General features: G+C 39.9%; 1 protein-coding gene across 1 annotated transcript in view; it reads right to left on the bottom strand.

Moving 5' to 3' along the window:
* slit3 (slit homolog 3 (Drosophila)) overlaps positions 1 to 13,477 on the bottom strand; it is a 160,424-nt gene that overhangs the window by 51,744 nt on the left and 95,203 nt on the right. The window contains exons 7-11 of the mRNA XM_046849526.1: positions 7,998 to 8,069; positions 4,893 to 5,056; positions 4,275 to 4,419; positions 2,345 to 2,416; positions 1,136 to 1,207 (exon numbers count right to left, since the gene is read on the bottom strand). Coding sequence (XP_046705482.1) covers positions 1,136 to 1,207; positions 2,345 to 2,416; positions 4,275 to 4,419; positions 4,893 to 5,056; positions 7,998 to 8,069 — 525 coding nt within the window. The remainder of the gene's footprint in view (positions 1 to 1,135; positions 1,208 to 2,344; positions 2,417 to 4,274; positions 4,420 to 4,892; positions 5,057 to 7,997; positions 8,070 to 13,477) is intronic.

Here is a 13,477-nt window from a genome sequence, read left to right as displayed (position 1 = left end):
ACTGTACTGAATCGTTTTAGAAAAAAGCTGTCATTTTATTTAGTTACAGGTCTAATTGCTGGAAGATGTGTCATGGATAGCGTACATTACTACTAGCAGGATTTTATTATATACACATGCATGAGATACCAGGCTGGGTATGTAAATTGGTCTATTTCATTTGGATAGTTAAATCTATCTGTCTGTTTGTCTGTCTGTCTTCCGTCTGTCTGCATATAAATTTATATATGTATCCCTGTTTTATATTCACCCTTGCTTTAGTGTATAACCTTTTTGCTGCTGTAGATTTGTACCCAGGAATTGCTGCTGTAATTATAAAGACTTCCCTTTGCCTCCATCATCTCAGGATCCAACCATTGTGGATCTTTTCAACAACTGTATCCCTATTAAACTGCATTATGACAGTTTTATATGATCTTTTTTATATGAAAAATCAAAAGAAAATTTAAGTCTGTGCCATTTGCCCTCTTTACCTACTTGCAGATACTATTTCTTAATAAATCCATTAATTTCTGGAAGCATAATTTACTTTTCACCGTTTTGCACACGTTGCAGGGTATATACTATAAACAGTTCATTCTAACCCCTACAATCTAATGAGTTCAGGGTTACAGAAATCCTTTAATGTAAATATAGCCTATGGAAGTGAGTCGATCTTTAATTGCAGGACAGGAAATAAGTGAGTGCTGAAAGACTGAGGCATGACAAGGCTCCAGCTGCCAGGGCTGAGCTCACTGAAAGGAATCTTGCAAAATTAATATGCACAGAATGAGGCGTGTGTCTTTTTTCCATCTTGTTCAGGTGATGCAAATGGAAGCTGTCTCTTGTTTTTACACGCACACACACACCCACCCACCCACCCACACACACACACACACACACACACACACACACACACACACACACACACACACTCAGGCTACTGTTGCTCTACACGCCGATTTATTTCTCTTATTTCGACAGCTGTCTCATCAGTGTCAGCGTTTACACAGACCCACCAACTGATGTGAAATATGCACAAAATGCAAAAAAAACCCCGAAACATGCCTGTGAGCATGTCAGAGCATTAGTTTATGCAGATAAGTGTGTGTGTGTGTTCGTGTGTGCGTGTGTGAATTTATGCCAAAATACTTACAGTGAGGTGAGGGAGCGAAGGCCGCTGAAGGCATCATCAGCGATGTCTGAAATCTGATTCTTGCTCAGATCTCTGAAAAGCAGACAGGCAACCAGGATGTTAAAACACATGCCTGCGGCTAAAGAAAAATCCAGAAAACATTGCACTTAAAGAAACAGAATGAAATTTAATTGTCACTCAAACAAACTCAAACATTCATTCGTTATGCTGCTAAAGCTTGCTTTAGTTAGCGATGATATGCATTATATACATGAATAATGATATAAACTATATATGAAATTCCACAATTAGTGCAAACTCATGAAAATGCAATATTAAAGAAGAAATTTCGTGCTAATTGATTGTATGTATGTTGAAATTCAGTTTATATCACGACACTCCTTAATTCTCAAATATGACTGGACACAAGGCCACTAACTATCTATCTATTAATGTAAGGAATAAATCATTGAGGTAATTTCCTATGCAGTTTTTTTATCAATGTGAGTCTCTCTTTTGCTATCTATCTATCTATCTATCTATCTATCTATCTATCTATCTATCTATCTATCTATCTATCTATCTATCTATCTATCTATCTATCTATGCATACATACATACATACATACATACATACATAAATACATACATACATACATACAATCCACGAGTACCAATGGTTTGACTTGTGATTTTTCGATCTTATGATGACATTAATGATACGACAAATTGTGCTTGTTCACACGCCCGCTTCCACATACATATATACTGTATAGTTTATACAATACAGTACTTTAAATTGCTCTCTTTTGATAAATGATGTACTTTAATTTGTTAAATTAATAACAAATTACAATATACCATACTTACACTATATGTACTGATCACCATTCTTTAAGTCATGGACTACCTTTCATATTTATATAGATATAATAAAACATATGAAACATATCAATGACATTTTGCAGTCCTATTGTCAGTTGCAGCAATGGTAAGTTTGCATTACATAGCATTACATAGAAGGCAAAAAAATTTAATCACAATCACAACAAAGTCATGACCTACTCAAGGTTATTGGAAATCGCGCAACCGTGCAATGGGTAAATAGTGCTGATGTGGCTGGCAAAAGGCATGACACATAAACAGTGTGTTTACAGCCCTTCTATGCATAGGTTGCTGTAAATGCCCCTCTTGGGGATCTGTCTCTCTGCAAAGGAGGCTAATACTCACATTCTTTTCAGCTTCTTATATGGAGAGAAAGCCCCAGGTGGAATGCTCTTAATCAGGTTTTGTTCCAGACGACTGCAAAAAGAAAAACAGGTTATGTATGACTATTACTTTACAGTCTAACACAATGAAATTGAAATGTATGGCATGGCATTGTTTCCACAGCAGAGTACAGTGTGTGTATCAGGATCTTCTTAGTCTAATCTAATGTCAGACATATGTGTGTTGTGGATATGGAGCTCTGCAAGACTATAATAAGATAAAGGCAGAGTCATTAGGCTGCATAAGGCATCTTTTCTCACAACAATCTAATCCATCCTTCCATCATACAGATGCCTGCATGCATACTTATGGCTTTCACAAAAATAAACCCACAAACATACTCTCCTGGCTCTTATTTGTAGAGATGAGCTCAGGCTGGCAGTTACAGCTCCTACAGGTGAATTACTGAGCGAGCCATCCAGCCATTTGATGCAGATCGAGAGACTGGTGCAGATTGAGAGGAAATGGGTTTGAGTTTTCAATCTCCTCTGGCACGCACCATGATTCAGTCCTGGCAGCTGCCACAGCAAACACGGCTCGGTCAAAACGAGCCCGAGGCCCAACAATGTTCGGCCTCTACATCATTCAATTAGCGCTATTTGTTTCTGGCCAGGGGCAGCGCTTGAGTAATGTATCTGGCCTCGTGCAACTCTTTGCTACACAAAGGTCATACACTATTGGCAGAAAGTGCCGGACGAGGAACGGGACATATCAGGGCAATTACATATCCGTCCTTTGGTGCAAACAAGAGCCTTGCGATCAATATGTATATCAAATACACAGACTGAGACACTGCAAAACCAGTGGGAATACAAACAACACACACACACACACACACACACACACACACACACACACATACATTTTTACACGTTTATACACTGCTCTCGCTACTGATTAATGTGTTTGCAACCATAAGGGCCAAAAAATACGATTCAAATACATGTTGAGTTTATCTAAACGTTTACATATTCAACAACAGAAAAAATAAATCTGCATTTGAATATATTTAAGGTCATATTTTAATTTTAGTCAGCTAATGCATAATTCCAAAACATTCTGGGGGGCCTTGAATAAATGGACTTCATTTATGAAGTACTTATACTTTTCTAATTGATTATAGGAAAAAATATTAATCTTAAAAGTTATTTTTATGTCTAAGAGCATTCAAAAGATTAAATATTCTGAAGGCTATAGAGCTTCATGTACGTGCATGAAGCAACACCATTAAGTTGTTGTGGACCGGAAGGCTTGATGTGCTTTCAAGGTGCTTAACCATATTAGTGACAATTCACTGAGGAACTATAATGTCTCTAAAACATACACTCATATATGGTAAAAATATAGTGGAGAGGTTTCCAAGCTATAGGCTATATATTTGTGTGTGTGTGTGTGTGTGTGTGTGTGTGTGTGTGTGTGTGTGTGTGAGTGATTGAGTTAATTCCACTGCAGGGTTGCTGATTAGAACAGGGTCCAGGAGCGATCTCATTTGCCTGACTCCAGCTCTTTGGCTGCGTGCATAATTGTCCTAAACTCCGGAGGAAAATGTGAAGGACCCTGAGTAGCTTGAGCCGGAGGAAGCCACAGCTCCTTCAGAGTTCCGACGCTCCTGCTAATGAGGTTGTGAAGTGCAGCGCTAATGGCCTTTGCTACACGACAGGAGGAGATGAGAACTGAACCCGGCTATTATCACAGTGACTTTATGTGTTTACTTCACTGGAGATAGAGAACGAGAAAAAAAAGTGAGAAAGAATGAGAGCAGAATAAGGAAGTGTGAGTGAGATAAGAAATGAAGGAGACAAATAAAGCCAGCGAGAGAGAGGAAGAGAGAAAAAAACAGAGCCTGAGCAGCGAAAGGTGTGTGTCTGATTTGATAGGAGGGAAGACTCACATTTCTACAATGCCCTCAGGCAAATTGGCTGGGATTTCTGTAAGGCCTTTTCTCCTACAGTCCACGATGTTGTTGTTGCAGGTGCAGCTGGCAGGACAGACAGACGCTTGGGGAGCGCAAGATCTCGGCTCTGACTGAGTAGGGCCTGGAAACCAAAAAGAGAAAGAAAGAAGGTTGAGAAAATCACAAGAAAGGCTGAATGTGGAGATAACGGAAATTTGTAAATAACAAAATCGAATACACAATAAAGTTGTATGGTATTACTGTTGCTTTATTGTCTTTTGTTACTGCTTAATTATTCCTGCTTTGGGGCTGGAGTGTATTCCTTAGATGATTAATGAGAAGGGGAGGCAGAGGGTCTTAATTAACAAGGCCTGGATGGGAATATTTTCTCCAATTAAACGGTGTGGTCTAACAGAAAGCATAGAACATTGTAGGAAAATAAAGAAATATTTGCTTACATTATAAAGGCTAATGATGGCACATTATGCATCATTTAATGTAGATTTCGTGATGGTGCAAGATAAGCAGTATTTTCAGAGACTGGAAAGATCATTGGCTAAACAACAGCTTTCATTTGTGACAAATGATGTGTGTATGTGTGTGTGTGTCTTGCACCTGTACAAATGAATTCCCGTTTCTGCACATCAGGGACATTGAGGCCTCTCATGTGGGTGGGGGACATGCACTGAGTGAAGGGGGCCAGACCTCGTCTTTGCCGCAGCCAATCGGAGAGCCATGACAGGTGGCAGTCACAGTGCAGGTTGTTGGAGTGCAGACGGCTAGCGATACATAGACAAAGAGAGCAGATAGAGACAGAAAGACCAAAGATTTACTTGTTTTCTTTTTCATCTTTGTTATTTTCTCTTTGATTTTATTCAGATTGACTTACATGATCCATTTGTGCATTTGAAGGTTAAGAACTGTTGAGACTTTGTGAAGCAAAACAAAGAGAAATGGATAAAGAAAGAAGAGACGAGAGGGCGCGAGAGACTATAAATAAGTATAAATGAAATAAAATAGGGACAAACATCATTGTGTAATGCCTCAGTGGAGGTTCTTATTTTGCTGGGCCGTCTGCCTGATAAATGAGCGATCACTGAGCAGTATGTAATGACTGGAATAGAGTTCAGTAATGCTGAACGGAGATACTGACGGTTGCATTTTAATTTGCGCTGGAATCCCTTCAGATCATTCTATTCACAAAGAAATGGATTCAGCCAAAGAAAATATGACATAGCACCATCAAACCCAATTTGAGGAGAAGTCACAAAATCAAAGCAAATAATTCACAGCGCTCCGCTGGGCTAACGGACTGGCGAGTGCTGGCAATCTCCTTTTCTATTCTACATATCGTAGATATATTTGCAGCGCTTGTGTATTCCAATGATTCCTTTGTGACTCGTTGCCATGACACAAGATCATAGATGAAACTGTTCCCTTTTGCCAACGGTGTCATTTCGTCAAGGTCTCCACCAATATGGCGGTGTCCCAATGCAACCAGCTTTCTTAATATATACCTCTATGGCCCATTACAAGTCACAGAGGGGGACCAGAGCTACAGAATGAGCGGTGTCAGCAAATCAAAAGAGCACTGCTGTACCCTTGACAAAAGCCTGCAAATTGAATAATAAGGTAAAATCCTTCTTTGGCAGGGTCACAAATTTGCCCAGTGAGGATAACCATAGGGACAAGAGCCGTTTCCATTAGAAATCTAGTTTACAGCTTCTTGATGTTGCAGATTAATTATGGATGAGAGGGATTACAGAGATGGAGGGCACGCAGATCATAAATCCCAGCTGGCCAAGGTGTGTATGGGGCATATCCTGTGAGTGAGCACAAAAGATCAGCTTGGTGCACCTAGCCTATTGACCGACCGCCCCCAGAAAATGACTACTCCTCTAGCCACAGGAGTCTTCTCGCTCTTTTTATTTGGCTGAGTTATTGAATGGCTAGCACCATGGGGCGATATCATTTGATCTAATTGAATGGTTGATGCACTAAGAGAGACAGTAGGAAACAGGGGAGGGGAGGACAAAATGGGTGGTAGTAGGGACAGCGAGGTAGAGTTGAGGTAAGCCAAACTATTTCATCAGAACCTTGGTGCCATCCCCCCAATCCTACCTAATGGGATTACAGGCTTCTCTAAACATTTGATTTAATAAGTTGTTTTTTTACGAGCAAACAAATTCAATACTGAGATTGTAGGGATATTAAAGGATGAAAATTCAATATGAGCGTACTGGGTAGCAGAGACGGCCTCACTGCTGATAATTTAATACAGCCGAGGGAGCAGAGCGTCAGCAAATTCGATCCCCCACACGAGGGGGCGAGCCTGTCAGACTGTCTTGACGGATGGGAGTGTGGCCAGACTGACTCAATGAATGCAGAGGAGGCTGTTTGAGGCAGGACCGTGTGGTGGCTTCGGAGACATAGACCCCTGCATAAATGCTCAGAGAGTTTCAAAGTGCTGCGGCAAGGTTCCAGTCGCCTACAGGCTCATACAGCGCCTTGGTCTTTGGGGTTCGAGGGCACTGTACTCCTCAAAACCATTGAGCACAAATAGCGTTCACCACTGACATCCTCTCTTATTTATGTCGCTCCTGAACCTTTATACTCCACCGCAATCAAATAATACAAAAAGTCACCCGACCCTATTCTAATACACAGACGTGGACACAGATGGGATCCATCCAGGGGTGGTTTGGTTGGCACAAAATTATTCGAATCGATTGTGGGTACAATCCGACAGCACAAAAGTGGTGTAGTGACATGGGTTTGTACTGGAGCCATCTCCCCAACACAGTGAACACAACGACGCCTGCATAAACAGACGTCTGAGAATTACCAGAGGTCCCAGAGCCGAGCTAAGGGGTTCCCCACTGTGAGCCAAACCTCAGAGCTCAGATAGAAGTCTCGGGGGTTTTAATTTAAGCTTGTTTAAATATGTGTTTGTGTGGGTTTTATTAGGTATACCACAAAGATCTGTATTATATCTGTGACGTGTTTTAGGAAGACACTAGTGGCAGAAATCGTACATGATAATCTCTGAGTGAATAAGGCCCAGACGCTCAGTGGTTAATGCTTTGTTGAGGTCTAGTCATCGAAAATGTTGGGAGTTCAAAGACTAGGGTTGTTTAAGAGTCTCGAAGGGGCCCTTAAGGAAGACCCTTAACCACTGAGTTTAAAAGTGTCTGAAAAATAGATTTAAATAAAATGGTTTAATAATCTTTATTATTATTATTATTATTATTATTATTATTTTATTTATTTTATTATTATTATTATTATTATCATCATCATCATCATCATCATCATGATCATCGTCATTACATTTTACCATCTTTTTCCTTCATAAAAATGTGAAATAAGCCCTATATGAACCTGAAATTATTTAGATGGTTGTTTTGACCTTTCTAATATTAGCCAACACTGCACAGATTCACCTGAAAATGCACCAACCAGCTGAGTGTTCCTGATCAGCACTGCCAGAAAGCTATTCCCAACTGATCAATTAATACTATGATAACACCCTTTCTTACTAATCTTAATTTGAATTAAAATTTTCTATTAGAAATGCTTGTTTTTTTGCTTGTTATTTCACTTCTGGAAGCTTCCATTAAATCAAATTTTTTTATAAAATGAGGGTAAAGGACATCGGAATATCATACAATCCTAGCAGCAAACAAACAAAAGCGAATGTGAATATACTATAATACTCACAGAGTCCGCAGCTTGGGCATGTGGTTGAAGCTGGACAGCGGAATAAGGGTGATGTTGTTGTTGTTGAGAGTGCTAGAAAGCAAAAGAGAGATCAAAGTTCAGACATTTGTATTGATCCAGTGGAGCCTGGATAATGTGCACATGAGTTTTAGTTGAAAAAAAAAAGAGATATCAAGACAGATTTGTGTTATGTCTATATAAGGATAATTCGATGTGGCTAAAATATGAAGACATGATAGAAAAAAAATCCTAACTAATTTGGAGTAATCCTTCGCTCCAGTGGTGTGTGATGTGAACACTGTGTGTGCTAGTTGTTTCCGGCACTGTCGAGGTGCACGTAATGTATGATAGGTGTGTGTCCACGGCAGCGTGTAATCGGCTTTAAAATGAGATCATCAGTGGCGTGTGTAGCTGTAAACATGGCCGGCAGGCTTCTGTGCTTCCTGCCAGAGCAGCAGCCCTCGTTATTAGCGTTAGTTAGTGGCCTTAATTTTGTACTTGAGCCATCCCACAGTCACCAGGCCCAAACCCACCCTGCGCAGAAAGACACGCCGGGGTTCTGGGTCTTCTCAGCTGTTCCTATAATGTCCCTGCTGAAAATGCTGAATGCTGCAGGATCTCAAGTCAGGGTTTGGGGGTTGGACTGATCTTTTGTAATCTAAGGGTCATTGGGGGGAAATGATGCCAGGGTTTTTACAATCCAGGCCTGTTAAGGGGAGCACTGTGGCACAGAGCTGCGCTGAGGTGACGCCAGCGATGCGTGCTAGTGGAGCCACTAAGCTTGCACTTTTTCACTCACAAGTAGCTAATTCAACCTAAACCTCTCCTTTAAAATGAGAGCAGTAGATGGATATGACCACAGGATAATATGTTTCTGTGTTTCTGACATTCGACTCGTAACTCCGACAGTGGAAAATCCCCACCCCCATCCCCAATAACAGCAGGGCTTTAAATAAGAAAAAGAAGAAAATAAAAATTGAGAACGCAAATCCCTCCAAAACAAAACATTCCTGTGGAGTTTTAATGCCAATCTTGACATTTATTTTGGCATGGCTTAGCAGGGGAACACTTTATTAAGACAGAGAAAAAGACAGAAAAAAGAATCTAAATGGCATGGAAAATTATTGTTATTCCACAAAAAAATAAAAAAATAATAAAAAATGGAGGAAGGAGGAATCACCCTTCTATGAGAAGCTGACCAAATTCTCTCTCCTCCCAAAAAGAGGAATGCAATCTTCTTTTCAAGGCCTCTAAATCTTGAAGCCAGTGCTCAGTGAAGAGAGGGATAAAAGAAAAGGTTGGCCTGGTCAAGACCCAGAGAGAGAGAAACGCCCTCCTTAAACCTGCCAACCAACATACCAAACTATAGCATAGGAAGTACCAGCACATGTGATCCCTAGCTTAAGGTGAGAAGAAAGTACAAAAAGTACAAAAAAAAAAAAAAAAAAAAAAAAATATATATATATATATATATATATATATATATATATATATATATATATATATATACAGTATATATATATATATATATATATATATATATATATATATATATATATATATATATATATATACACCTTATGGCTTTTGGCTGGGATACAGTTAAAGTGTGATGTATGTAGCAAGAAAGCAATGTGGGACAAAACACTCTCAACCCCTCAAAGTGTACCTAACAGAAGTAGTGGTGTCCAATGCATTTATATTTTAACTGGCGGTATTCCAGCCATAATAAGCCATCATAGAAATAATCTGTATAGATTTTTGGGCTTGTGGCCAGAGTTAGAGAAGATTACCTCTTGACCGCACATTTAAGGCATAATGAGAGTGATAACCTCTCGAGTCTAAGCAGGTATTACATATCTGTTAGCAGGCACAGCGGCTTTAAGGGATACCAAGGTTGTGAGCAAACTTTGCGTCGTGGTGACTTTGCGTCGACACACAGATCACATGACTTTTAAAAAAATATATATATAAATCTCTATTCTGTGTAATTTATATGACTGACAGAGTAATTTCTGTGTTTCCTTCCACCATTGTATCATGAATCTTTAGTATTTTTTTTTGTAGTGTAAACCCAATTTTGACCGGGAACAATCAATGAGTCCAGGATTTCTCCTGAGAATGTGCATTTGAGCTTACATGGAAATCAAATCAATAGTGGCTCCTGACTAATAACATGCGCCAAAGCTTAACAATGCAACTTTATGATTTGATTTAAAGCGCTATTGACATGCCGGTCAATAGGATTGAGTAGCTATTAGCCTCTCGATCCTGGAGGCTTCTGACAAGACTGGGATTTTCTCGATGGGACACCTTTTCTTTCTCGGTTCCTTTGCCCCCCACTCATTCTCAGCAATGTCAAGAAAGCTTTCCCACAGTCCCAGAAAGGCAGCCGCTGAGGTCTCAAGTGCTCTCAGTGTTTCTTCAGGCCCTCATTAGAGAAGCTTGGAGAGGACCCTGGGTACTGCCCTCTTGAAGGCAAGTGAAATAAGAGAGGGCTGTTGTGTGAAGGATGGCAGGTTAAATAGGGGCTTGTGGAAGACAGAGAAAGGAAAAAAGAAATAGAGAGAGAGAGAGAGAGAGAGAGAGAGAGAGAGAGAGAGAGAGAGAGCACAGGAGGCCGTCACAGAGAAACAGTCTGAGAAAATCTGAGGCTTGTCCCTAGCTCAACTTTTGTATCTGTGCATCTGAACCATGACTTACATTGGCTACCTGTTCCTTTTGTTTCAGTTGAAGATGACAGATATAGTTCCTCATGATCCCAGAACCAGCCTACTTCTTTCTTACAATACCTCATCACCTACCAGGGTAATTACCATACTCTTCACCTTCGAAGTTGAATCTGAGATATGAGACAGCATTTCAAGAATTGGTGCCCTCTAAAAAGAGCTGTAAAAGCCTTACTTTAACCCTATGTTCACACTAGTGAGCAACTGGCAAGCGTTCCATTTTATATTTGTTTCTCCAGCACCAGAGTTCAGGAGAAACACACACTGTGTACTGTGTCGGCTGTATATTGTTGAAATTACTATTAAAGCTTCTTGGCTTGACTTAAATGCATGGGACAAAGCTGTGTGACAGTCAACAGCATGACAAGAGGTGTCTTTTTTTTTGGGTTCCTCGATCACAAAATATTATTTTCTATTTTCTGATTGATGAGCAAAAAATTTAAAACAAAAAAAATAAATTAAACCAATTTTTTCATCTTATCATGTTGTGGGAATTTATATCAACATTCCATTAAGAAGCAATAAACCTCAGAAAGACATAACAGAGATGATTGTTGTCACTGGTGAGTGCACATATCTAGTATAGTTAGTTTGCTTTGCTTATCTGCAAACAAAGCTAATATGAATCCAAGCATTAACCCAAATACACAAAAAAAATTTGTTTTACTATTTAGTAAGCTATAGGAAATATATATCTATATATATAGCCAATTTTCTTTCAGAAATAAAGAAAAAAAACTTTGGAACATGCAAGAGAACTATAAAATGAGCAAACTTATCACACACAGAGTGATACACATCAATGACCAAAAACCTCCACAATGTTCTTCATGAGCCCCAGGCTCATATCATTTACTGAAGTCGAACTGAATCCATGCTGGAATGAAAATGTTTGCATTTCAACTACAGTGCAAGCCACAATCAGGTTGAACTAATTCAAACAAACCTTTGAGAAAAAACAGGGCGAAAAAAATATGATCCGATAGAAAATCCCATGCATGTGGTTTGTGTTTAAGTGTTGGATCATTAGGGAAAAAATAATTCTACAAGACTTTTGGAATTTCCCCTCAAAAAAACAACAAAAAAAAAGAACGCCCTGCTGCCTCATGCTATGAGCATGAATGTTCAATTCAGATGAGCAACAGGAACAGATCCCACAGTTCAGACACATGCCTCTCTGGTCCTTGATGAGGCCTTTAGATTCTTAAATAAGGACAGATTAAATCTAAACTCTTCCCTCTTTATTTCCCTCCTCCCGCTCTCACCAGGTGTCCAGGAGCAATTGATTAATTGTGCTTGCAGGTCCAACTATTGAGACACCACCGTTTCATGGCTCCCTTCCTGAACCAGGCTTGTGCGTAGACTGAACAGAGATAAAGCAAAAGGGCCGCGTGTGGTGGCAAGGCAATTTCCTGCACGGGAAAGGGCAGTTTGGAAGCTAATGACAGCTCCCCTCCTCCTCCCCTCTCCAAATCCGTTCCTTCATTTAGCCACAGCCCAGCTCTCGCCACTCGCCTGCCTGTTGTCTGTCACATAAAGCCTTTTATTGACTAAAAGGCAACCTTTCAATCAGACACGACAGAAGCAAGAACGTTTTTCTCTTATGGGACGCTGAACTAGAGCTGGAAATCAAGGATGCATGGAATATCTGATTGCCCCCTTTACCACCCACCCCCCTTCACCACAGTGGGGCCATCACTCTGTAACTACCAGCAGAGAGGGCATTAAGCAGAGCAGAACATGGGCTCTAAGAGTTGAAATGTTAATGATAAAAGGGCATGGGTTTAAAAAAAAAAAAGAGCAAGGTCCACTTCTCTGGGATGTTGCATTCAACAGAACACAGTAGGAAGTTTTATATTCTAAAGTAAAAAAAAAAACCTACTCTAAGGAGTATTTTATTTATTTTCCTGAGCGCTCTAAAGTCGTGTGATACATTTCTTGTGTCATACTTTTAGAATCCAATCAAAGGCTGACTCATTTCCCCCATGAACTGTAGAAAAGCTTAGTTTCCCAGGTTACCCGAAAACCTAATGTATCCCAAAATGGGGTCCCGAGGACACTCAAGTGTCTGTGAACGGCAGCCAGTGGGTTTGTGTTGAAAAAAAAATTATTATTTCCATAGTGGCAGGAAATCACAATTGAAGAACAATTTGAAATATTATTATTCAAGGTTTTCTTTCTAAATATGTATTAGTTTAGTCTCTTTGAAATGAATACAAACCTGAATAGCTCAAAACCCAATTAACCCATATTGGACATCATTTGTTACAGAGTAAAACAAAATAGTTAAAATAATAATGTACAGAAAATAAGTCTCTGCGAAATGATTCTGTAGAATTATTTTTAGACTTAAATAGGCCAATAGTTGCAAACAGTTTGAGAACCTCTGGCCTAAACAATCCAGAGCAAATACTTTGGAGACTTCAGGTTGGGATGAAGAATAGACTCCTACCCCCTGTATGCTGTAATATGGAACGCTAATGGACTGCGCGTGAAAGCGATCCTCAAAACTACAATGACATTACACCCGTGGCTCAGAGTGCTCCTGCTTAATCAAAATGAGAAAGACGTCTTACTTCAATGGGATACACTACATAACGAGGCTGCTTATTCCGTAGAGACACAGCCTGCCATGATAACCTCATCCTGGTTCCGGCAGGGGGATCTGTGCCAAGCTGTCAAGAAAATGCAATGCACACACATTGACAAATGACAACATTTGGCAGGACAGAGAGATTCGCTGTATCGTGA

This window comes from Silurus meridionalis, chromosome 5 (assembly GCF_014805685.1).
Source record: "Silurus meridionalis isolate SWU-2019-XX chromosome 5, ASM1480568v1, whole genome shotgun sequence".
In the NCBI taxonomy this organism is placed as follows: domain Eukaryota; kingdom Metazoa; phylum Chordata; class Actinopteri; order Siluriformes; family Siluridae; genus Silurus; species Silurus meridionalis.
The sequence above is the reverse complement of the archived record's forward strand: the minus strand, read 5'-3'. Positions and strand labels throughout refer to the sequence as shown.